Raw genomic sequence first — 27,258 nt, 5'->3', positions numbered from 1 at the left:
CTTTAATTAACTGTGGAGGTAGTTGGGAGAGAAGTTATTTTATGTAAAACTGAAGGCATAACCCAAAAAAAGATAAGTGGAAAATTATGAAGTAAAGCTAAAGAACACTTAATGGTATAGTTATATGCACACACATACACAAGATATTTATTATATGTAAAGTAGTCCTCCCTATTCATGTGGCAAACATTCAAAGACACCCCCCCAATAGATCCCTGAAACCACGAATAGTACCAACCCCATTTATACTATATATTTTTCTCTATATACTTATACTTTACAGCTTCTGACTGTCAACATAACTGCGTTGTGCTTTAGAGCCATTATTACATAAAATAAGTGTTACCTGAATGCAAGCTCTGAGATGCTCCACAGTCAGTTTGATAACCGACATGGCTGCTGAGTGACTAAGGGCAGGTGGTGTCTACCAAATGGATGTGCTGGACAAAGGGTTGGTTCATGTTCAGGTGGACAAAGCAGGATGCTGGGAGATTTTATCACACCACTCAGAATGGTGTGCAATTTAAAACTTATGAATTGTTTATTTCTAGAACTTTCCATTTAATATATTTGGACCACAGTTCACTGAGAGCAACTGAAAATGAAGAAAAGAAACCATGGATAAAGGGGACTACTGTACATGTGCATATATATGTGTCTGTATGTCTGTATTTGTGTGTGTGTGTGTGTGTGTGCGCGCGTGCATAAAAAGTATATATTCCTAAAGGTATAATGAGAAAGAAAACTAGAAAGGTTGTGTGGAATTGACTTTCTGTCAGTTTGAGGAGTTAGCAGTCAATTCATTGGGAAACTTGTGAAAGTTTTTGAACAAATGATTGAGAATAGAACTGTGTGAAAAGGTAACTTGGAGGCAGAATGAAGGATACATGGGAGTGGAGAGAGACTAGGCAGAATCAAATTTAGGAAGCAATTATAAGTAAAAAGAAATGAGGGCCTACATTAGAGAGATGACAGTGGTAATTAAAACATAATGTTAAATAAGAATTTACAAGGTACAAACTGTTTGATATCAGCTAACTGTGTCATTGCTTGTCATTAGTTTGGAGGAGGTATAGGAGAGTATGGCAGCATTCGGGAGTGAGGGGAAGTAACATTGATGATGGTGTTCATTATGTTCAGAGGATCATTGGTTTTGAAAGCTGTCACAGAAATTTCAGAGTAATTTGGTGCAACTCCTTCATTTTACAGATGACTAATGACTGCCCACCGGGCTCAAATCACTTAAACTTGGTTGATTAGTTGGTCTGTTGGTTAAATAATGGCAGAGAAATGAACCTAGTTTTGAAAAGCTCTAAGAATTGCAAATTATATTTTTAAAGTTTTAATAAAGAATATTTTATTTGGTGCAGGCTTTCAAATAACAAAAAATAGTCAATGGTAGTTTATGAGAACATAATCATGGGGGCCAGAGTATCTGTATTTGAATATAGTTTGACCATTACTAGTTACTACATCGTTTTGGGTAGATTAACCTTTTGTGCCTGTTTTTTCACATGTAAAATGGGGATGATACAAATTTCATAGGGATATTGTGGGGATTAAATGAAATAATGTATGGGTAGCACTGAGAGCAATATCTGGCACTCAAAAAAGTTACTTTACAAAATTATACTCTTGAACCTTCTCATCATTTTATTTTATTACTAGAGGCCTGGTGCACAAAATTTGTGCACTGGGGCAAGGGGGTGTCCTTCAGCCCAGCCTGCACCCTCTCCAATCTTGGATCCCTCTCATAATCTGGGACTGCTGGCTCCTAACCGCTCACCTGCCTGCCTGCCTGATTGCCCCTAACCGCTTCTGTCTGCCAGCCTGATCACGCCCTAACCGTTCCCCTGCCAGCCTGATTAACACCTTACTATTCCCCTGCCCACCCGATCACTCCCAGCTGCCCTCCCCTGCAAGCCTGGTCCCCCCCAACGGCCCTCCCCTGCCAGCCTCATCTCGCCCCCAACTGCTTTCCTCTGCCAGCCTTATCACCCCTAACTGCCCTCCCCTGCCAGCGTCATCTTGCCTCCAACTGCCCTCCTCTGCTGACCATTTTGGTTCAGATTGGTCAGTTTCTATGCCAGTCAGCGTCAAAAGCTCCACCTCCTAGGCAGCCATTGGCTCCTCATAGTTGACCTAGATTTGGTTCTGATTGGTCTGTTTTTATGCCCGTCAGCATCTCTGGGCCTATCAATGGGGCCTGATCAGAAAGGCGGGGCTGAACAGCAGCCCTGGTGGAGGCCTGGAGAGAAATGGTGGCACGGCTGCTGACCAGGCCCAGAGCTAGAGAGGCAAGTGCTGATCAACAGCTGCCACAGAGGCTATGGATCAGACCCTGCTTCTCTCTTTAGGCCTCTCTCTGGGCCTAATTCGCAGCCCCCTCAGCAGTTAGTGCTGGGTCACTGTTCCTGCAGCCATAGCAATCAGTGCTGGGTCACCATGGCAACCCAGCACTGACTGCAGGACTGACTCCCAGTTGGTCGAGCCTCCTGGTCATTGTGGATGTGACAGACCCATGGTTTTTATATATTAAGATTTTAGGTTGAGTGACTGTTTTTTCTCTTCCAGGACGGAGTTACAATGACTTAAATCAGTATCCAGTGTTTCCCTGGGTCATCACTAATTATGAATCAGAAGAATTGGATCTTACCTTGCCAAGTAACTTCAGAGATTTATCTAAGGTAATTTCTCAGTAATTATCTGAAATATAATTGTCTTACATTTAAAATATATTTGAATATATTTAATTTTCACATTACTTTTTAAAAATCTTTTAATAATTATAACTTTAGTATATTTCTTTTAAATGTATGTTAGTATTCTCCAGTTTAAAATTGAAAAATTTAATATACAGAAAGACTTGATGCCAATTAAAAATATTAGCTTATATATATTTTTCCATATGCATTCAAAAAGACATTATTCTTAGATAGCATCATCTTCTAATTGTGTTATTATTGTATAAAACTTACAAAGAAAATCGTGGAAACTTCTCATCAGTACTCTTATAAAAGGACAAGTAGCCCTTCACTATTGCAGCTCTCCTAACCAACCTCCCTGCTACCTCTTTTTCTTCTCTCACCCATTCCTTGTTCCAGCGGATTCTTTTTAAGTTTAATGTTGAATTGTATAACCCCAGTGCTTAAACTTTTCTTCACTTATTGGAAGCAGAACAAATATTTCCCAAGTTAGAGCTTTGCTTTCTCTGCCTTCACTGTTCATCTCCCCGCTTTGTAAGCAGCTGACTGGCTCCGCCTTTAGATCACCTCCTCATAGAGACTACTGCTGACTGCCTTTTTCCCGTTAGTCCGCTCTGTTTCTTTCCAAGCACTAAAACATCCTGCATTTTACGTATCTTTCTACCTATTTTTATTGGTTCTTATCTCCCTCACTAAGCTTTTTTTATAATGATAGAGTTCTTGTACATAATTTTTTCTCCAATGCCTAGCACAGAGCCTGCCATTCAATAAGTGTTAAATGAATTTAATAATAAAACACATATGGCATTTCCCCGCAGTTATAAAATATTAATATTAAATGTATTTGATTTTTTAATATGCTGAGCTAGATAAGCGATTCTGAGAAAGATAAGTATCACATGATCTCACTCGTATGTGGAATCTAATGAACCAAATAAACTGATGAACAAAATTGAGGACTTTATTAGTTTGACGTGTGTAGTGAGCCATGAAGTAGGACAGTAGTAAACACTGGACACTATTCTTGGGTAATTATAGCCTAGACTCTATTATTTGAATTTCATGTACAGAAAAGCAAAATTTCATTTTTTGTTAATTTGTTAAAATGTAAATGTGCTTCACAATATAAATCACATTTCAGTAAATAACCTTTCTAGGGTTTTAGAATAATTGCCCTTTTTTTTTCTTTTTCTTAACTGAGTCCTTCAGTTCGGACTTCTACTTAAACACATAGCTTATTAAGACTTTCTTGTGCTGTAAAGGATTTTTTTGTATGCTCCTCAAGATGCAGTTGGTAGTGAGATGGATTGTGGATAGGGTCCATGTTTCTGTCTTGATGGAACAGTTACTAATAGTGATAAGTGGGAGCCTGTTTGTATATTTCTACGGAAGCTGTATTTCTGTCTTGTGCCATCATTGTCCCTGAGCAAGAGTTCCTGCAGCCTATTACCTGCTCACACCACTGTTCCTTGCCGACTGCCTCCTTTCTCTGACCCTCATCCTTGTTCTCTGTCCCACTAAAAATCTTGCCTGGCCAGAGAAAGCCACTCATTTATTTTTAAATGTAGGCTTTATGATGTTTTCATTATGAGAATTCATAGAAATGATATTAACAAAATGCTGTTATAAATTATTTGCCAGCTAAACAGGATTCTTTATTAAAATTGAATTTTATTTGTATATTACTATTAACGCTGTTTCTAAGTAACCTGCCAAATACTTTTGTTGGGTGGGTAAAAGACTGTTTTAGCTATAACTTATCTTCTGTATGTGATAAATGAGGAGAGGGCCCAGTTCAAAATTAAAACAAGAGTTGATTTCATTAGTCTCTATCCATGTATTTCATATCCACTATAGAAACATAAAAATACCATTTTTGTGATTTAGTGCCTTAAATTTTATCTATTTTTATATTATAAGATTTTGTGAAAGATTTGTATTTTGGGCTGAGGAAGGAGTATTTATAAAGAGTGCTTACAACAAGAACTGAAGGTTACACAGTTGAATAGCAAACAATAGTGTAATTAGAAGGGCTGGGAAGAAGTGGGGAGCTCTAACACTCAGCCACATATAGATAACATCTCCTTTCCTACAAAGCAACAGTAGCTCGAATGCTACATTCATTCAAGTTCGTGAAAGTGGAATTCCACTAATACTTATTGTTTCCATTTAAATATTGATGGAAATAGTGAGTTTGGAATTATGACATTAATTTTAGTGAAATAAAAATATCAGATACTTGAAAATTATAATTTACACATATGGAATACTGGTAATTATTTATAAAAACATTTCATTCCTGTTGGTGTTAAAGACTGCCACAATGTGTACAGTATGATTCCATTTTCAAATATCTACTTATGCACATATTTTCAGGATGCATCTCATATGTGAAGTGAGCTATATCTCCATGAATAATGACTATAATAGAATTATATTAAAATTTTCCCATAGTATACATTTAACAACCATTACTATTTGTTTAAATAAACTTGCAAAATTGAAGAAAACATTGTGTGTAAAGCTTAACTTAAAACAAACAGTTCTTATCCCTATTCTTGAATAGATAATATAGCCTGACTAGCTTGAAAATGTCTTGAATTATTTATGCATATTTATGTCCCTTTAATTTTCCCAAAGCTGGTTTTCAGAGGGGTTTTTGATACACGGCTACAATTTTATTTGGCAATCTCTTCCATATTACACAGGGAATTTTCTTTCTCAAGCTGAATTAATGTAAACAACACTCTTTCCTCTGTATTATTTTTTTCTGATAATTTTTTTTGATGAAAGAAAATGTCTGAAGAGAACAATGTAAAAAAATGTTTTCTTGAAATTACAAAATTTTATTTTATCTACAATTGTAATAATTGCAAGTTAGTATTGTCAATCTTTTAGGAAATCAGATCTATTTTTAGTCTGAAAAATCAGATGAAAATTACATCTTTTCCTGTATTGAGAAAGCCCTCCTTTAACATAATGGTTTAATTCTTTCACAGCTGGAAAAAGTAGGGGTCGATTTTGAGGTTGATTTTTTTTTTTTGCCTCCACTTTCCCAGGCTTTACATCATGAGTCTAAAATTCTTCTGATGAAAAGACAGATCTAACCATGCATAAACTTTGGAGTGACATTAATTTATATTTTATAAATATATATTGATTTTTATATTTTGACAACCTCCTTGACAGAAATAAGAAGCAACATTCTCTTTTTGTCCTTTATAAGAAATTATAATTAGGGTTGGAATATATTTACGAAATGTCAGACCATAAAAACAGATTATGATGGCTGAGTGTCTCAGTACCAGGGCTTTCTTTGTAGATGAGGAAGATTTTCTTGCTACTGTGATTTACTATTTTTCCTTAGTAGCAGAGGGGTTGTGTAAGCCAATTTTCTAAGTGAGGAGAAACCAAGAGAGTCTAAGGCAATCATTTCTCTACTCATCCATCCACATCATTATTTGGGAATATTGAGTATGTACTGTAATCTGGATGCATATTCTATAAAACCTGTATGTTCTTAGATTGAAATGCATTTGATAACCATTCACTTGCAAATGAAGACTCCCTATGGAATTCTGGAGCTAGAAACATCCCAGTTTATTGTTAACTGATATTTACTGAGGACTTACTATATGTCAGGCTGTTATCTAAGTATATTACATGTGTTAACTCTTAATCCTCACAAAGACCTTTTAAGATAGGTGACACTATTAATTGCCTTTTACAGAGACAGAAACTGAGGCACTGTGAGGTTCTACAACTTCCACAAGGTTTCAGAATTCAAACACCAAGCTAGTGTTTTTCAAATTGCCGTTTAGAGCTAGCATTTTTTAAAAATGATTAGAATAGTGTAGTATTACATAAGTAAAAAGAAGTATCAGTGTGCATCCTCTATGAATCTTCTGCTTATGGTGTGTGTGTGTGTGTGTGTGTGTGTGTATTTTATGTTTGCATTGGGTTAGGATTTAAAGCAGGGATAGAGTCTTAGCTGGTTTTGCTCAGTGGATAGAGAGTCAGCCTGCAGACTGAAGGGTCCTGGGTTTGATTCTGGTCAAGAGCACATACCTGGGTTGGGGGCTTGATTCCCAGTAGGGGCATGCAGAAGGTGGCCAATCAATAGTTCTCTCTCATCATTGATGTTTTTTATCTCTTTCTCCCTCTCCCTTCCTCTCTGAAATCAATAAAAATATTTAAGTAGGTAAGTAAGTAAGTAAGTAAGTAAATAAATAAATAAATAAATAAAGCAGGGGTAGGGAAAGTCCAGCCCTCGGGCCCTATAAGGCCCAAGAAAACATTTGGTCTGGCCCTGCCAAGGCACTCGGGGTGAGTTAAGTAGATGTTTGACCAATATAGCAGGCTAATTTTTAAGTTGTTCATTTTGTATGGCCCGCGAATGATGTTATAAATATCCAAATGGCTCTTGGCAGAAAAAATGTTTCCCACCCCTGAAGTTTGAGAAACAAATTGCTATGCTGCCTCCTACTTTTGACATCAATGGCTAAATCTGTTTTAATGTTATTTTATCAAGTAGCCTTTCACCACTTGAAAAGGAAAGCTTTCCCGAATTGCCCACTCTTGGGGTGTTTGTTCCAGGTGATGCTCCAAGCTGTTGTGACTTCACCTGTTAATGGAAAAGCTGATTATTTGGTTAAACTAGAGAATTCCTGATGTTACTACTCAATTATTAATTTGCTGTTGTTTTCATTTATTGGTGTGTTTTTTTACTGAGTAATATTGCTCACCAGGGATTCTCAGTTTCTGGAGATTTGAGAGAACAAAATCAGGTAGTTACTATTGTACTAAATAGTAAACCAAAAATTGGGGGAGAAAACCAGGACTGGCCAAAGTATAAGCAGGCATTTTATTTTTAATAATTAGTTTTTACATTTTAAAACGAAGGAAAATACTGAAAGAGAGTTTAAGATCGAATCGAGAGAAAAGGAAAACCATCCATTTTTCATTAAGCATAACATGAGTTATTTTGGTTCAGAAGCAGAAACATGAAAAGTCAACATTAGGGGAAGATGATCCTGTGCTGTATTCTCCTCACTCCTATTTTGCAATGTGGAAATCTGAGGAAAGTTTTCTATCATCAGATCTTCAAACGGAATGTTAAATTTTTATCCAGGCCCCAATAAATCATAGTTTCTTCTTTTTTTTTAACCTATGTTACAATGCTTTACCATTCACACACTGTTAAAACGGCTGCTTCCATTGCCCTTATCTGGATCAAAATGTTTCTGAAGAGTAAATTCTCAGATAAACCGAGAACTAAGGGACGAAGCTCTCCTGAATCTATTTTCTTGCTGATGAGTTCTTAGTGGTTTTCTCTCTCTCTCTCCCCCTCCCTCCCTCTCTCCTCCTGACACCCCCCTCCCCCCCAAGAAAAAGTAGGTGATTTTCTCTCTTGGTCTCTCATTTATCTTCTACCCTTTGGTTGTGTATTTTTATATGTGAGATATTTCTCTCTAACACACATATTTAATATATACAGCATGCATCTTGACCTGGAATTGACTACCGACGTTTAACTGTTGTTGATCAGACAACACTTCTTTATCTCTTTAAGTTTTAAGTGCTGTTTCTGACAAATGCCAGTCCTTTTAGTCTGTTCTGTAACAGATATACCGGGAATCAATATACCATCTAGATGTCACAGAGGTAAAAGAACACTCTGTTTTGGGGGGTGGGGGTCGAGAGGGCGATATTGTTTAAGTATTGTTATAACTTTCACTTTGTTTTCTATATATTGGGCTTCAATCAAACCACAGGAATTCAGACTTAAAACAAACCTTATGATATTACAACAGTGAATACAGTGTTTAAATAAAATACAAATGCACAAAGAAAAATTTAAAATTACCTCACACTTGGATATTTTTTATTGGCTGATAATATATCTTAAACATATTTTAATCTAAGGCGTCAAACATAGATGCTATTATGTTGACATTGATTTTAGGGATTTTGTTATAAATTGCATTCCCTGGTCTTGGGGGAATTCACAGCCTAATAAGCAGAAGAATGACATTGGGATAGTTTAGCATATATTTGTAGTGTTGTGAGTGAAGCTCTGGTAAGTGCCTTCCACTGTAACAAACCTTTTACATATGCTCTCTTCATTAATTCCCTTAACAGCACTGTAAGGAATGTGTTATTATCTTTATTTCATAGATAAGGAAACTAAGACATGGTGAGGTTAAGGAACTCTCCAAGGTCACACATTTCCAAGTGTTAAAGCTAGGGTTTCATCTCAGACCTGTGTCTGTCAGTGAACTGGTATATTTTAGGTATAACAAGAAAGAATAAACTTACATTTATATCTACTTCTTTCAAAAATCTATTCTTCCCTTTATCTGAACAAAAAGCAAGAGGTTTACTGTTTGGAGAAATTGTACCAGAGGCTTTTCTAATTTGAGAACTCCAAGAACAGCAGAAGGTAATGAATGGAACACAGGGGGATTAACTAAAAGCTTAAGTACTGAATGTGAAGGCCCCCAGACCCCTTTGCTGTCATGCTATCAGAATTCTGGCAGGCAGGCCAGTACTAACCCCACCCTGTAAGACAGAGGATTATATTATATATTATTCTTTGGGAATATTGACTTGTTCAAGAGGCAAGACCTAAAAACTACTAACGTTTAGGGATTCTACTTGAAGCTCATCTGATTTCCCTCCAATGCAGTCTACCGGTTCACGTTGCTATTTTCACTGCATATACTTCAGTCAGCTCTTTCAGGTTTCATTTTAAAAATGAAGGTATGCCCAAGTGTTAGCAAACACATAAAGATAGTCTACCATGTGAAAGGTGACAGAGACAAAACAAACAGAAAAATAAACGAAACCAGAAAAAGCAAAGACAATTTAAGAAACAGAAAAGAAACAAGAAAGAAAACAAGAAAACTCTTACAACAATAATGCTATTGCATTGATAAAAAAAAATTAGGCTATAGGAAGTAGAATGTAGTGCAGATCTTTTCTAAAAGGAACATCAAAATGATATGTGAAAAATAGCCTGGAAAGATGAAATTAGAGGACCAGAGAGGAAATCTTCAGATTTATGTAGACTTGTGTCAGTCTGCCTCAGTTACTAGTAAGGGACCTTTAGACAATTACTTAATTTTGAGGGGTCTTATATAGAAAACTATATAACTATATATTGTATTCTATGGTGTTTATATAATACTGAAGAAAATATGTCATGGGTACACAGACCTTTTTAAAGTTTAAATTATTACTTGTTCAATATGATGTAGTTAGTTTAAAATATGGCTGTGCAACTCTTTCCCCAGAATGTAAAATTAAGTTCAGGAAAGTGTGAATGCATATGTATATATATGTGTATATACACACACACACACACACACACACACACACACACACACAAAAACACACACATATATATACACACACACATATATACACACACACATACATACACACACATACGTATATATGGTTATAAAATTAGAAAACAATCTGTTTTGTGTCACTATTTTTTAAACTTTACATTTATTAAGTATTAGCACTCTGTATAGCATAGTGGGTTTTCTACTGGAAGTTACCTTCCAGTGAAAGTTTGTAAATGACTAACAGAGGTTAACCTTATACTTTATTTAAGCAGCCTTCAATGACATTGTTTTTTAACATTAGTCAGTAAACGATAAACTGAACTAACTGAAATGGATTGTGGTTAATATTACTGTCAGGGTGATGAATAATCCTGACATATACCAGCAACACATTGCCAGTCAGTAATCCTTCTCCAAGTTAAGTATTTATTCACTAATCATCCTAAGTTACTGTGGTGTGGAGTGACCATTTATTATTATTTATAAATGGATTGTTTTTTATATATAACATCACCAGTTTTATCCCATAATACTTCCTGTTTTCTTAGTTTAGTGCTGGGTATACTAACTTGGTTAGATTCAGAGTAGGGGACATGTATACTTACCATGAACTTACATAAAAACTGTTTTTAAAATACCTAGAAAAAAATTTTTTAAGTTCAATAGGTACTAGTATTATACGTCTGATTTCAGGCTGGGATATTTTTTCTTTTTATAGAGAGTTAAGTGCAATAGGTTTCTAAATATACTTGTATGTGTCAACTTTTCATTCTTGTATTTTCCTGTGATACTCAACACTACATGAATATGTACTATGCTTTTCACAGTGGGTAGTATAGTAACTTATCTTTTAGTCCAACTGTGCACATTCCTATCCAGTTCTTTTTTAAAAATGTTTTTATTGATTTTAGAGAGGAAGGGAGAGGGAGAGAGATAAAAATATCAATGATGAGAGAGAATCATTGATTGGCTGCCTTCTGCACACCCCCCACTGGGGATTGAGCCTGCAACCTGGGCATGTGCCCTTGACTAGAATCAAACCCAGGACCTTTCAGTCCACAGGCTATGCTCTATCCACTGAGCCAGACCGGCTAGGGCTCCTGTCCAATTCTTTATTCTCAAAGCCATTTATTTGAATAAGCATACTTAGTCAACATTAACACCTGTTTTAGTGCCCTATGTATATTGAATAAATGTGTTTATTCATATAATTGATTATTGAATATTTACTGAGCACCTTTTGTGGATATTATTCTAAGAACTGTACCAGAAATCGAAGTGAATTAAATAATCCCCACTTTTAAAGAGTTTTATAACTGAATGTATGTTATATATGACCCATTTATAGGGAAATAATTTAATTAGAAACTTTTTATTTCTACATGACTTTATTTTAAACTGTCCCATTTTCAGAAGAGGAATTTTTTTAAATGAGTCCACTATTTATAATGTAAACCAAGTATTTGAAAGTAGAAAAAGGGAAAATTCTGAAAACAAAAACCATAGTTATCATTGGCCCACTATGTAAACTAGAATAGACAATTAAATAGTTACCCTTTTTTTAAATATAGGAAGAAAAACAAGTAGAATTTTATTGAGGAATATATTCTGTTAAACTACGTAAAATTATTTACTTTAAAGATATGTTTTCCTGTACAATTAAAATATAAAACAACCACAAAAACAAATGATTGATTAGGTTAGTGATTTTCAACCTTTTTCAGCTCATAGCACACATAAACTAATTACTAAAATTCTGCAGCACACCAAAATATATATTTTTTGCTGTTCTCACAAAAAAAAAGTAGGTATAATTTTGATTGATTAAAAAATAGTAATTACCTACCCTTTATGCTCCAACATTACTTTTTTAAAAATTGGGTATCTATACTTGTATAATACAATAAGGATTTCTAGTACCAAGATTTAATCAATCAGACCCAAACTTATTAGAGAGGTTATTAGAAAGGGTCCAAGTCCTATATGACTAGGGTCCTTATGAGAAGCTTAAAAATACCAGGTTAAAGACAGACATCAAAGAAGAGAACACTTTGTGGTGATAGACACAGAAATTTGAGTTATGTTGCCATAAGCCAAGGAATACTTGGGTTACAAGAAGCTGGAAGAAGCAAGGAAGGATCTTTCCCTAGAGGCTTCAAAGAGAGCATGGCTCTGCAAATACCTTAATTTTTTATGTCTAACTTTCAGAACTCTGAGACAATATTTATTGTTTAAGCTGCCCAGTTTATTTTACTTTGCTATAGGAGCCCTAGGACACTAATACAGTACATACACATTTTGATTTATGTTTTATTTATAAATGAATATCTTCCTCATTGTGTAGTGCCCCTCTTTATTCCTAGTAATACTCAATGTTCTGAAGTTTACCTTTTCAGACAGCAAATAGCCATTTCGATTATTACTTGCAGTGTATTTTTAGTCATTTTTTAAAAACCTATGACTTTATATTTAAAATTTATTTTTTTGTGGACAGCATACAATAGTCTTGCTTTTATAGCCAATCTGATAATCTCTGTATTTTATTAATTGGGTTTGAGACCACTTATATTTAATGTAATTTTTATATAGTCAGTTTAATTGTACAATCTTGTTTTTTAGTCCTCACATCAGTACCTTGTCTCCCTTTACCTGCCTTCTTTTAGATTAAATGTTTTTATGATTCCATTTTATCTGCACTATGGCTTATTACTTATGGTTTATTATATATGCACTAGAAGCCCGTTGCACGAAGTTTCGCACAATAGGCCTTCTTTCCCCTGGCTGCTGGCACCGGTTTTCCTCTGGCACCCAGGACCCAAGCCTTTGGTCCAGCCGCAGTGGAGAAGCCAAGCCTCGAGGCCTGGGTCCTAGGTGCCAAGCCTCTTCAGTCTGCGCTCTGTGCCTGCATATGCAAATTAACCGCCATCTTTGTTGGTTTAATTTGCATAGTTTCTCTGATTGGCTGGTGGGCGTAGTGGAGTGACACCAATTTGCACATTTCTCTTTTATTAGTGTAGATAATTTAGTGGTTTATTGTTTGAAATATACACTTTTAACTTATGACAGTTTATCTTTAAATTATGTAATACAACTGCATGTTTAGTTTTCAAACCTCATCACAGTATCCTCTTATTCTCTCTATTCCAGCCTTTGGAGCTATTGTTCTCATTTTTCAGCTAATTATTCTCTAAACTCAATACATTGTTACTAATTTTGCTTCCATCTTTTAAAGCAATAAAAATAAGAAAAAAATGTTTTATGTTTACCCTGAGTGTTTCCCTGTCTGATAATCTTTATTTCTTTGTATGGATATATATTTTAGTCTCTTCTATTTATTCTAAAATATTTAATATTTCTTGAAGTGCATGTCTTCTAGCAATTAATTGTTTCAATTTTATTTTATTTTATTTTATTTTTTTTTTGTGTGTGTTTCGCATTTTTTTTAATTAAATCTTTATTGTTCAGATTATTACATTTGTTCCTCTTTTTTTTTCCCCCCCATAACTCCCCTCCTCCCAGTTCCCGCCCCACCCTCCGCCCTCACTCCCCACCCACTGTCCTCATCCATAGGTGCACAATTTTTGTCCAGTCTCTTCCCGAATCTCCCACACCCCTTTCCCCCCCAGGAATAGTCAGTCCATTCCCTTTCTATGTCCCTGATTCTATTATAATCAACAGTTCATTCTGTTCATCAGATTATTTATTCACTTGATTCTTAGATTCACTTGTTGATAGATGCATATTTGTTGTTCATAATTTGTATCTTTACCTTTTTCTTCCTCTTCCTCTTCTTAAAGGATACCTTTCAGCATTTCATACAATCCTGGTTTGGTGGTGATGAACTCCTTTAGCTTTTCCTTATCTGTGAAGCTCTTTATCTGACCTTCAATTCTGAATGATAGCTTTGCTGGATAAAGTAATCTTGGTTGTAGGTTCTTGGTATTCATCACTTTGAATATTTCTTGCCACTCCCTTCTGGCCTGCAAAGTTTCTGTTGAGAAATCAGCTGACAGTCGTATGGGTATTCCCTTGTAGGTAACTGAGTTTCTTTCTCTTGCTGTTTTTAAGATTCTCTCTTTGTCTTTTGCTCTTGGCATTTTAATTATGATGTGTCTTGGTGTGGTCCTCTTTGGATTCCTTTTGTTTGGGGTTCTCCGCGCTTCTTGGACCTGTAAGTCCATTTCTTTCACCAGGTGGGGGAAGTTTTCTGTCATTATTTCTTCAAATAGGTTTTCAATATCTTGCTCTCTCTCATCTTCTGGCACCCCTATAATTCTGATGTTGGTACGCTTGAAGCTGTCCCAGAGGCTCCTTACACTATCCTCGCATTTTTGGATTCTTTTTTCATTTTGCTTTTCCGGTTGGGTGTTTTTTGCTTCCTCGCATTTCAAATCATTGACTTGATTCTTGCGCTCCTCTGGTCTGCTGTCGGGAGTCTGTATAATATTCGTTATTTCAGTCCGTGTATGCTTAATTTCTAGTTGGTTCCCCAATATAAGATCGAGGGTCTCATTAGTTTTCTTGTAGATCTCATTAAGTTTATCGGCGGCTTCTAAACAGTTCTTGAGAGACCTTAAAAGTGTGGTTCTGAACTCTATATCTTCCATTGACAATTTTGTCCTGTTTCTTTGTCTTCGCATTTTGTTATGCTTCCTTGGTGCACCCCCTAGTGGTCTTTGTTCACAGTCTTATAGTTAAATCTTGATTGTTGTAGCTAATTCCAGGGAGGGTTTGACCTCCAGGCCAAGTGGCTATGAGAATCAGCTGTGTCTGCAGTGAGAGAACTTCTGTCCTCTAGGGAGGTGCTAATCTAGCCTTTGCCTGAGGCTATCCGGCAAATGCCTGTGTGCAGGGCTTGGGCGGGGCGGGTCGCACAGGATCAACAGGGTGGGCCAGAGAGAGCAGTTATGGCGGCTCTCAGTCCTGTCCTCAGGGGCTCTGCCTCTCTGAGTCCCAGCACCCGCTGCAAAGCTCAGAGAGAAAGCTGCACTCGCTCTGACCGAAGCCAGACAGTCCGGTTTCTCCCGTTTGAGTCTGGGTCCCTAAAGACTCGCCCGGATCTGGAGCTCAGAGTCTGCGACTCCCTCCCGATTGAAAACGCCAACCGCGCCCTCCACCGCCAGCCCGCTCCGCGCACTCCGCACCTCAGAATTTGACTTCAGCACTGCGCCTCCTCTGAGTGTCCGTATGCGTTTCTCTTTCCTCCTAGTTGTAGGACTTCCACTCAGCCAGCGTTCCTGTAGTTCTGGGTGCTGTCCCTTCCGTTTTTTGGTTTCACTTTTGAAGTAGTTGTTCAAAGCAGCAAACTCCGGCGTTAACCTATGCCGCCATCTTGGTTCTCTCCATGATGTTATCTTCAATTTTATTTTAATCTCAAAGTATTTCACATTGATTTTAAACAATATTTTTACCCGGTACAGAACTGTAGATTGACAGGTAATGGGGAGGGAGAGCATTAATACTTTTAATGTGACTTTTTACTGTCTTCTGGCTGGCCTTGTTACTGAAAGTTTGTATTATTATAATTTTGTTCCTTTCTGTTTAATAATGTTTACTTGTTTTTCTTTACTCTGGCTTTAAGACTTGTTTGTTTATCTTTGATTTTCAGCTCTATGATCTCTCTTCTTTGTTTGTTTTGTTTTCCTGCTTTGAGTTTTTAGAGTTTCTTGAATCTGTAGTTTATTTCTTGTTATTAATTTTGAAAATTACTTATTCATTGCTTAGATATTTCTTTTGCTCCTTTATATCTTTCCTCCCTCTGAGACTCCAAGTACACCTATATTAGACTCTCTGATTTTGTCCCATAGCTCTTGGTTACTCAATCCTGTTTGTGTTTTCATTTATCTTCTTCATTTTGGATCATTTCTATTAACCTACCTTCAGAATTGATTATTATTTACTTAGCTGTGTCCAGTCTGAGCAGACTAAGCTTATCAAAAGAGTTCTTTACCTCTGACAACTTATTTCAAGCATTTATATTAGATTCTTTTTCTATAGTTGTCAGTTCTGCTGGAATTTCCCACCCGTTTATATAAGTTTTCCACCCTTCCACTAGTTCTTTTAGTTTATGAATTACAGTTATTTTAAATAATCTGCCAGGTACTTCTAATCATGTGTATTATCTTTGAGACTAATTTGTTTGATTGCTTTATCTGTTCATAATGTGTCATTATTTTTCCATAATATTCTCAGTGTCTCATAGTTTTTGGTTGAATGCCAGTAGAGATATGATATGAATACTATTTTATGCCTAGAAATGGGGGTGCCTCCTCCTATGTCAGGCAGTTTGTGTCGGGAGTTCAGTCAAACTAGTCAATAGATGAGCTTGGTTGATTTTGTTATTGTTATTATTACATTCAGTGCAACACAGACTTCCAATTCCTCCTTTTGAGTTTGTACTTCAGGAGGGCCCTGCGGTGCTGTTCCTGCTCAGTCTTTTAGCAGACCCTCTGTACCTGTGCCACAGGGAGGTTTTTCTTTCACTTTCTTGCTTTTTTCTAGGAGTAGATTGCCATTGTCATTCATTGTAAAGCTTGTGGTAGAGGTAAGGCAACTTTTCCTATCTGTTATGATGTGTTTGTTGTTATTTTTCTTTTTTTCTTATTTTCTCAATAAGAAAAAAAGAAAAAACTAGCTGAGTTGCTCAGCTAGTTTCTGGATTTCTTTCAGAGGGAATTGTTCCATATATAGATATAAGTTAGGTTTCTCTTAGGAGGACACCGTCTTGGACTGGAACTTCTGATTTTAATGGTCTTATATGATTCTGTTTACAAATGAATAGGTTTTGATATATCAGCTTTGGGTGTCTTGGTTGTTTATCATTTTCATAATTATTTCTAAGACTTTTTTTTCCCAGTTTCCCTTGCATTGTTAAGATTGCATTTGGGGTTATGCTAGCATTTAGCTCAACACTGGCATTGGATTAAGAGATTATTTTAATCCATTTATGTAGCTGTCTCAAATTCAGATAAAAACCTATAGTAAAAGTCACTTAATATGAACCATAGGTGAATAATAAGTGTAAAGGCATTGCTATTAATTCTACCAACATGAGCATTTGAAATGATTTAGATTCTACATAGGCACAATAAGTAAAATGAAATACTTTCTTTTCCGCAAGATGTGTTTGTTAAATTGAAATAGTATAGTGAGTGTATGTTTAATGCTACTTGCAAGAAAGTGTGTTTTCAGGGGATTAGAAACTGCTCTAGTACTGAGAACAAAAGTTCTTATTTGTTAACTGTAAAAGCCACACTGGTGTACCAGTGGAATTTTTTTCTTGACAATATTACATAAAATGTAGAATGCATGAAGAAAAGTACCAATCCATTTCAGCCATATAGAGCATTTGACAAAATACCTTAAAAGCCAAGGTTGTGTAAAAATGCTGATCAGGCTATTTGTTGCAATTGCCATTTAGATAAAAGAGCTGTTACAACTGACACAAAATAGTTGCTGTACCTCCTAACAGTGGCAACATTGCTTAAATGACAGAGGCTCTTTCTTTATTTTCTTCTCTTGGAGGGTAGGAGAGAAAGGCAGGTGGTGGAGATGCACAGAATAAATTCATTTGGGTTCGTGGATGGGGCTATACATATTTAAAAGTTTAGAGGAATGTAAAGCAATACACTTTGATGACAATACTTACCTTTTTTTTTTTTTTTTAATATATTTTATTGAGTTTTTTACAGAGAGGAAAGGAGAGAGATAGAGAGTTAGAAACATCGATGAGAAAGAAACATCGACCAGCTGCCTCCTGCACACTCCCCACTGGGGATGTGCCCACAACCAAGGCACATGCCCCTGACCGGAATCGAACCTGGGACCCTTCAGTCCGCAGGCCGACGCTCTATCCACTGAGCCAAACCGGTTTCGGCAATACTTACCTTTTTTGTTTACTTTTTTTAATAAAAGCTGTTTTTGCACGCATAATTTTGGTGTCCCAAGACAAAATACCCATATTCTCAACTATAAAACCTCCACTAAGTGATATTCACATAAAGAACGTAAATTGTATTTTTTTAAAGACAATCTAAACCTCCCATGAAAGGATTCTAATGGCCTTGCAGATTTGACACCAATATTTTCATCAATCTACACAACCCAGATCATTTTAGGATTTATAGTCAATTTAGTTAGAGTTTGCTCTGGATCTTATCCCTGTCACCAACTTGGTAACCAACCAACAATAGTCATCTAACTCCTCCCAGACTCATTTTTTTTTCCCAGTGGTAATTTGGGAATGCTAATAGGTGTGTATATTAAGGGATTGTTGTGAATGTAATGATAAAATTTATATGAGACTTGAGGACCATTGCTTATATCCAATAAATAGTAGCATTGGCATTAAAGAGAATGGCCCCTTTAATCTTCATATCATAGTTATTTCCTGTAATCTTTTAAAACCAAATTGTTACCATCTTTTATGATGTCACATTTCCTGGTAGTTCACCCTCTTTCATTTTTGAAGTTAGATGAAACTAACATTTAATCTGACATTTTTATAACAAAAACCTTTTAATTCGTATAGCATTGAGTCAACCACTTTTCCTTTTCTTTCCCCCCCTTCCCCTAGTTTTTAGCAGTGGCTCTCTTTCAACATCTATAGACCTTCCCTCTTCCAGGAAAGAATAAAATAATGTATGACCTCTTTTGTCCATGACCTCGTAAATGCTGTAGGATGGACTTTATATGTAATCAGAGAATTAAAGGATGTTTCCAATTTCCTAATCATACCAAATGAAGATGACATTGGCAGATGGCTTTAGGCCAGTCATCAAGATCCTAAAGTAGCCATGCTCTTTTGTTTGCCTTTCCCGAGCCCCTTTTGACATTTCTCCTATACTCCTATATACACACAAAATTTATCTATATGATACACTTTCCCTTAGCATTTACAAAGGCCCTATTTCTGAGTTTTTATGCTCCAGAATGATTTACTTATTTGTTTGTTTGCTTATTTTCTTTCTTTTTTCTTTCATCTTCTCATCTTCTGCTCCTCATGCTCATGTTAGCTTTCATTGATTTTCTAAAGAAAGCCTTCATAGAAAGATGTAAAAACCTCTTTGCAGACTTGGATTTTAAAAGAGAAGTTTGTTAACTCAAGCAAATTTCTGCTCTGTAAAATTACTCAGATTTCTTGTCAATTCCCTATAATTTCCTTACTGTAAGTAACTGTAATCATGGTCCAGCAGTTGGAATTTTTCACGTCTGCAAGCTTGGTATAAAATGGAACAATTCACACATAAATCTCAAAAGGAAGAAGGAAAGAAGGAATTATGGTGACAGTGATGATATCAATTACAACATTAATAGCAATTGTACTTATTGAGGACCTTCTTTGTGCCAGTATTGCTTCTTAACCCTTTACATGTATTATTAGCCTTTAAATCAATCCATTAAATAAATATCATTTCAAGTTGGGTAAGAAATGGGAAATTTGTTGAAATTAGGAAGAACAATTTGTAATACAACAGTTTTAGATGGATAAAATGGCCCAAAGACCAGATTTTGAGAACTAGGTTTTTGTTTCTCCGATTTATATTGATTTTCAGCTATATTACTCAATATGCTTCTTGTCTTCATTATTAAAATAGTGATCTCTAGCTAACATATTTGTTGTAAGAATGCATAATAATGTTTTATAAATTGTAAAATGTAAGTTGGGGATATTATTCTTAATTATATAACTTCAGGTGAGATTTCCTGAAATTTTAAAAAAGAAAAACTTCGAATGTATCAATATAAAAGCCTTTTCTTTTTACCACTAACTTTTGCTAGTGATTATATGAGAGTCTGTTGTGTGTCCTTGAAGGGGTCTGTAAATCCAAAACTATTTTTTTAAATTAATGTAGTAGAAGATGATTGCAGAGTACTTGACATTTAATATAATTTCATAGTAAAATTTGGGGGGCCTTTGGATTTTTGTAAAGTAATTTTGGTTTTGCTTATATTCTTGAGGTAAGTGTTTTTGGGGGACTATTGTGTACTATTAGGCTTCTGATATATAATGCACAGTATAAGTACTATATGTACCAATGGAGGATTATGATGTTTTATTACATTCTTTTCTAATAGAGTCCACTGATCTCATCAGGCTTGTTTAATGGATTTTACAAAATATTCTTTTTTTTTAAAATCTTTATTGTTAAGAGTATTAGAGATACCCCCCTTTGTTTTCTCCATTGCCCCCCTCCACTTTGTTCCCGCCCCAGGACTTCACCACCCTGTTGTCTGTGTCCATAGATAGTGCATACATGCATACAAGTTCTTTGGTTAATCTCTTCCTGCGCCTCCTACCCCTTCCCTCTGAGATTCTTCAGTCTGTTCCATGTTTCCATGCCTCTGATTCTATTTTATTCATCAGTTTATTTTTTTTCATTAGATTTCTTTTTCGTTTATTTTGATTTTTAGATTCAATTGTTGATAGATAAATATTTATTGTCATTTTATTCGTCTTCCTCCTTCTCCTCTCCCCCTCCTCCACCCCCTCTTCTTCTTCTCTTCCTTCTCCTTCTAAAGAATACCCTTCAACATTTCATGTAATACTGGTTTGATGGTGATGAACTCCTTTAGCTTTTCTTGTCTGTGAAGCTCTTTATCTGACCTTCAGTTCTAAATGATAGATTTGCTGGATAGAGTAATTTTGGTTATAGGTCCTTGCTTTTCATCACTGAATATTTCTTGGCACTGCCTTCTGACCTGCAAAGTTTCTGTTGAGAAATCAGCTGATAGTCATATGGGCACTCCCTTATAGGTAACTAATTGTTTTTCTCTTGCTGCTTTTAAGATTCTCTCTTTGTTTTTAACTCTTGGCATTTTAATTATGATGTACCATGGTGTGGGCCTCTTTGGGTTCCTCTTGTTTGGGACTCTCTGTGCTTCCTGGATTTGTATGTCTATTTCTTTCACCAGGTAAGGGAAGTTTTCTGTCATTATTTCTTCAAATAGGTTTTCAATATCTTGCTTTCTCTCTTTTCCTCCTGGCCATGCAAATGTTGGTATGCTTGAAGTTGTTTCAAAGGCTCCTTACACTATTTTCATATTTTTGGATTATTTTTTTCTTTTTGCTGTTCTGATGGGGTGTTTTTGCTTCCTCATATTCCATATTATCTAACTGAATTATTCAGTTAGTGTTTGCTTAATTTCTGACTGGTCCTTAAGTCAAATAAATTGAAAAATAATTACTACTAATAATTTGCTATGTGGTAGGCACTGAGCATGCACTTTACATGCAGTATTTTTGTTATCCTAATAATTAGAAAAATTGCTTCTCAAAAGAGGTAGTAAGGTATTTTAATTGTAATACTCTTAAAAACCTGACTTAGGAAGTTTTTTTCAAACATCTGGTTCTAAAAGGTATCATTACTATATCTCAAACGTAATACTTATACTCTACCACAGTTGGCAGTTTTGCTATTTGTGAGATTAAAATATCCTAGGTACAGTGATTTTTGTTGTTGCTATTTCTACATTTTTAAGAGTTTTAGTGCTCTATTTTCTTTATCTTGGTTTACTATAATCCAAGTTACTTCCATTTTCTTAAATGTAATGTTTGTGTTGGTAGTCCTTATACTTTAATTTTTAAATCATATTATTTCAAGGTTTTTTTATTATTTTGTAGATTTAAAAAATCTTATATAACTCTTTTTGTTAGTTTCATGTAATGTTTATAATTTTTTTTTTATATTCTAAGGTTATTTATGTTTATGTCATTAGGAACTTGAATTATACCGCTCTAATCAATTCTTATTTTTTGTTGATTTTTTTTTTCAGGAAGTTGTTATTTTAAATGACCAATATTTTTGCTCTTTTCCTTTAATCAATTTGCTGATTTTAAAAAATCTTTAGCCAAGCTTTTACAGTTGAATTGTACAAAGAGCTCCCTATAGGGTGATAGTGCTCCACATTTTTCTGAATTGTACTCTATTGATACTCGTGATATACTGTATAAGAGTAGCTCTCAGCATTTAATTTTATTTCTTTTGTAGAAATAAACATCTTGAAATGCTGATTTAGACAATGTTTTAAAAGTGCTATGATGCACTTTGGTATGTGACAGACTCTTGCTTAGTTAAATGTTTTGCTGCATTATAACATAGTTGGATTCAGCTCATCTTTTAAAGCAGTTGTCAGAAAAATATGGGCCAGCATGGTAGAATGTATTAGCTCAATACATTGTCTCCATTTTATTATGAAGCTGCTGAGGAAGCTGTGATATACAGCACTGTCATTACAGATCTATTGTTAAGACGGTTCCACAGCCTTCTTTGTACCACCATTAATTTATAGCAGTAAACAATATGTAGCCTTCCAACTGCAGCAAAGCAGAATCTTTTAATGAGGTGGATGTTATTACCACAATAAATCAGTGCTTTCGCGTAATGTATAATTCAATGTGTGTATTCCCACTGTAACTTCTCTGAGTAAGCTGATAGTGTATCATTGTCATTGCACAGCTCCACTGGTTTTTTTTTTTTTTTTTTTTAACCTTCTTTTATTTGGGGACTTCTTTTTTATATGCTTGCAAATAAATGTGGTGTGTCTTGATAGCTGTCCTGGAGCAGGCTTCAGAAACCAACTGTAACAATAACAGCTAGAATCAATACTGTGGGTTCTACCTATATGGATCTCTGCGCAATGCCTTTTTTTTTAGATGCTAGTGAAATCAATCTTAATTGGTTTTAGCATTATATTCAAGAAATGTGATTCTATAACTATTGATTTTGGGGGTGCACTCATTTGGAGAGTAATAAAAATAGGAGCAGATAAAGTGAATACTTAATATGCTGCAGAACCATACAAAAGGAGCATTGATTCTATTTTTAATTCACATAATTTGTCTTCGAATGATTTTATTTCGTTTTTCCTTTTGCATAGCTCAGTCTTTAGGGACAACAACTAAAATTCATTTAAAGGCATTCAAAATGGGTTCTGTAACAAAGATTTCTTGGAGTCAGTTTCATTCTTAACTGGCATAAATTTAGTAAATCAGATATGATTCTTTTGTGCAGAAACTAATGCTTTAAAAGGTGGCATTTTAACTTAGTATACTGTATGCTGATTTAAAATACTAATCACCTAAGACTTAAAAAATTGCTTGTAACATAAAACAGTCACTTAAAATACAGTGTGGATTAGAATCTTTTAAAGCTATTGAAAGAGAATGGTACTAAAAATAAATAGAAGCTTTGAAAAAAATAGTTAACTTATAAAAGGTAGCTAAACTGATGATTTAAAAATGTTGCTTAAAATCCTATATTAACATGAAAAACAGTTTAAAAACTAATTTAACATTGCTTTATATTCAATAGAATCTTTCTGAATACATCTATTTTTAAACTAATATCAAAATTTATTTTAATGTTTCCCCCATTAATAATCAGATATTTTCTTCCTCTTGTAAATGAGGAGTGACTAAATTCATAGGTCTTCATTAAAGAAAGTGATTTGATTTAAAAAAATAAACAATAGGTGTTTTCTAAAGGTCAGAATGATTTATTAGAATGAATTGTTATTTAAAGCAATTGATCTTAACATCATTTCAGCCCTTAGACCGCTTTGAAAATCTTGAGACCACTATGTATATTTTTCTTAAGAAAATGTACATGTGCATAATCACACAAAATTTTGCATACTGTTTAGTGGAGTTCTTGTGTTCCCTGAATAACAGCAGCAGCAATAATAACAACATAAGCTAACATTTATAAAGCTTCTTATCTTATGCCAAGCAATGTGCTGGCTTATTACAGGCTATTATTTTATTCAAACTTTACTCCAGTTCTAAAGATAATCTCAAAAATAATAGGTAGCATTCATTAGATGTTGTCATGCAGGGTTTGTAGGACTTTACCTATACTGATTCATTAATTTTTTTTTTTTAATCCTCACCAAAGGATATGTTTTTTTGTTGATTTTGGTGAGAGAAGAAGGGGTCAGAGAGCTAGAGAAACACTGATTTGTTGCCTACTGCAAGTGTCCCAACTGGGGATTGAACCCTTTGGTATGTGCCCTGACCAGGAATTGAACCCACCACCTTTTGGTGCACAGGGCAACGCTCAAGCATTGTGCTGCGTGACCAGGGCTATACTGACTCATTTTATTTTCCAAAATAACCTTCTAACTTGGCCCTATTATAACTCCAGTAAGCCCCTTGTAATCTGTGTATGATTCTTTCTATGTGATGTATTTTTTATATTTCATGCAGGCATATTTTCCCCTTAAGTTCTGGTTTTACTCATACTGGTAGAAATTTCTACATTTAATCCCATTTAATCTCCCTGCTCACTCTAATTTTATTCCATCCTCTTTTCAGAACCTCTTATAAATTAATCCTCTAGCGTCAAGATTCTGTTTCTGGTTGTTGCTTCTAATTAACTAATTAGAATTTTATAGGTGCTTTCCAAAATATTATATAGCTAATATTTACTTCATGTAATTGTCTTTTTAAAAATGCTTTTTATGGGCTGATTAAAGACACTTATTCAACAGAAACTAGACTTATTGAGAAATGACAGGTTTCTCCATTCACTTATATGTGTATGTTTAACCTGTGTTGAAAATGTTTGTTTTTCCATCTACTGTCAGCATGTAGCAGTCTGTTTTAATTTAAATAATACACATAGTTTTTAATTCACTTTCATACTTGCTAATAGGACAACATTTTGAAGAGTCAAAGTGATAAACAACGCTTACATTTGTGTTCTTATTTGTTTTTCCTCCCCATTGGCAGCCAGTAGGAGCTTTGAATCCAAAAAGAGCAGCGTTCTTTGCAGAGCGTTATGAATCATGGGAAGATGATCAAGTTCCAAAGTTCCACTATGGTACTCATTACTCAACTGCAAGTTTTGTTCTTGCATGGCTGCTAAGAATAGTAAGTTCAATTTGAATAATAAACCTTGAATAAATAAATTCATGTTGTGGAGAATATGCAGTGATTAAAAATCATCAGCATCTTTTTGGAATGCTAATTTTTTTTTAGTGATTAAGGTTCTAGTTGTATCTCTGTATTCCACTTGGTATGTACTACTGTAGAATTGCCTTAAAAATGTTTCACCTCTGTGTGAATTTTTCCCTTAAATTTGCCTCTTGAAATGGTAGATATCTTACCAGATTCTAGATTGTATCATAGATTATATTCAAATGTTTTTTAAAATAAATACAATTTAATTAACATAGACATATATTCATATATTTTGGAATTTCATTTGCCCCAAATGGAATAAGGTATATCTGTAAGTTACACCAAGGCTACCTTGTATTGATAATATATTGGTTAAACAAGAAATATTTCTGTAAAATTGAAAGGTGATTCATCTACTAGAAAGTAATTTCTTTGGGAAAGCATTAGCAGCACATCATTAATTAAAGCTTGTTAGAAGGGTACAGGCAGACATAAATCCTAGAAGTAATTTATAGTGCTTAGCTAATTTCAAGCAGTTATCCACTAATATGTGTTTAAATGTTCTTTAACTAAGAGGAGGCTTTTAAATCTTCCAAACATTTTTCTTTTCTTAGTCATAAATTAAATATTGAGCCATAACAATAGGAAAATTACATATTGGACAATTTCCCTGTACTATGAAAAAATACCATCTAATTTATGTCTGAATGTTATTAATAAATTGTTCTTGGAAAAAAGAGTGTTTAAAATATGTTGCACATGCCAAATTTTGGGAATAAGTCTTCGGAAAGAGAAGTAATTTGAGGACATTAATGTAATAATTTAGGTATACTTCCCATTGGATGCCTATTACTAGCTAATGTATATTAGTCATTAGAATATTTAGATGTAAAGATTTATAAAACCACATTTTTATGCATGATGGATTTTTTCAATTGCTTATTTTTAGGAACCCTTCACAACTTATTTCCTAAATTTGCAAGGAGGGAAATTTGATCATGCAGATCGAACTTTTTCATCAATTTCCAGAGCTTGGCGAAACAGTCAGCGTGATACATCTGATATTAAGGTACAGAAACATTTCATTTCAACAATTATTGCCAGTGTGTCCCTTGTTGAATGAATGTGGGCAATTTTTCTCTTGCAGTACAGTCTTTTTACTGAAGATAAGCCTCAAAGAACGAGGTCTCAGTTAAGTGGCCAAGCACCACTGTACGGAATTTGTCTCTCGCCCTTCTGGGTCTGATCTCTGCCTGTCTCTATATCTGCATGTCTGTCTCTTCTCTCTTGTCTCTTTCTTCATTTGTGGAATTGTTGTTTTCTTCCTCCTCGCAGTCTTTTTTTTTTTTTTTAAGGAAGTCTATTATGGATGTAAGGCAGCTTGCTCAATGGAATTCCAAATTCAACAACAAAAAAAGGTATATAGTCAGAAATATACTATGAGGAAGGTCTCAGACTTTTATTTTATTTCATTTTATTTCAAAGATCCCATGTCTCTATTCTTTTTTTTAATATATATAATATATTTTTATTGATTTCAGAGAGGAAGGGAGAGAGAGATAGAAACATCAGTGATGAGAGGGAATAATTAATTGGCTGCCTCCTGCACCCCTCACCCTTGGGATCGAGCCCACAACCTGGGTATATGGCCTGACCGGAAATCGAACCAAGACCTCCTGGTTCATAGGTTGAAGCTCAACCACTGTGCTGTTTGTTATAGGATTGCATTATTTTGAGGAGAAATAAGAGTTCTCCTATATATATGTTCACTACTGTAAGAGACCAAAAACTTTGCATAATTAGCTAATATAACCCTTCCCAGTCTTTTGCATGTACCCTCAGAAGTACAGAATTTTATTTTCATAACAGTAATGTCTCTTTCAGTAAAGTGTCAATGTTAGATGCTTGTTGAATATAATGAGATATGTCTATGGTTGTGAAACTCCTTATAGTCTCATAAAAATAAAAGAATTATACATAGACTAGTGGCCTGGTGCATGAAATTCGTGCATGGGGGGGTGTCCTTCAGGCCAGCCTGCACCCTCTCCAATCTGGGACCCCTCAGGGGATGTCGACTGCTGGTTTAGGCCCGATCTTGGCAGTTGGACATCCCTCTCGCAATCCGGGACCGCTGGCTCCTAACCGCTCACCTGTCTGCCTGCCTGATTGCCCCTCACCACTCTGCCTGCTGGCCTGATCACCCCCAACTGCCCCCCCTTCCGGCCTGATCACCCCTAACTGACCCACCCCTGCTGGCCTGATCGCTCCCAACCGTCCCCCCCGCCAGCCTACTTGC

At 35.2% G+C, this 27,258-nt stretch overlaps 1 protein-coding gene across 8 annotated transcripts in view; it reads left to right on the top strand.

Annotated features, from left to right (window-relative positions):
- LRBA (LPS responsive beige-like anchor protein) overlaps positions 1-27,258 on the top strand; it is a 559,344-nt gene that overhangs the window by 395,678 nt on the left and 136,408 nt on the right. For all 8 annotated transcript variants that reach the window (XM_036315411.1, XM_036315409.1, XM_036315413.1 and 5 more), the window contains 3 exons: positions 2,575-2,687; positions 24,792-24,932; positions 25,912-26,031. In XM_036315411.1, the coding sequence (XP_036171304.1) occupies positions 2,575-2,687; positions 24,792-24,932; positions 25,912-26,031 (374 nt within the window). The remainder of the gene's footprint in view (positions 1-2,574; positions 2,688-24,791; positions 24,933-25,911; positions 26,032-27,258) is intronic.

The sequence above is a fragment of the Myotis myotis genome, unplaced genomic scaffold, assembly GCF_014108235.1.
Source record: "Myotis myotis isolate mMyoMyo1 unplaced genomic scaffold, mMyoMyo1.p scaffold_m19_p_6, whole genome shotgun sequence".
Classification (NCBI taxonomy): Eukaryota; Metazoa; Chordata; class Mammalia; order Chiroptera; family Vespertilionidae; genus Myotis; species Myotis myotis.
Note: the sequence above shows the minus strand (reverse complement) of the source record. Positions and strands in the feature narration are given on the sequence as shown.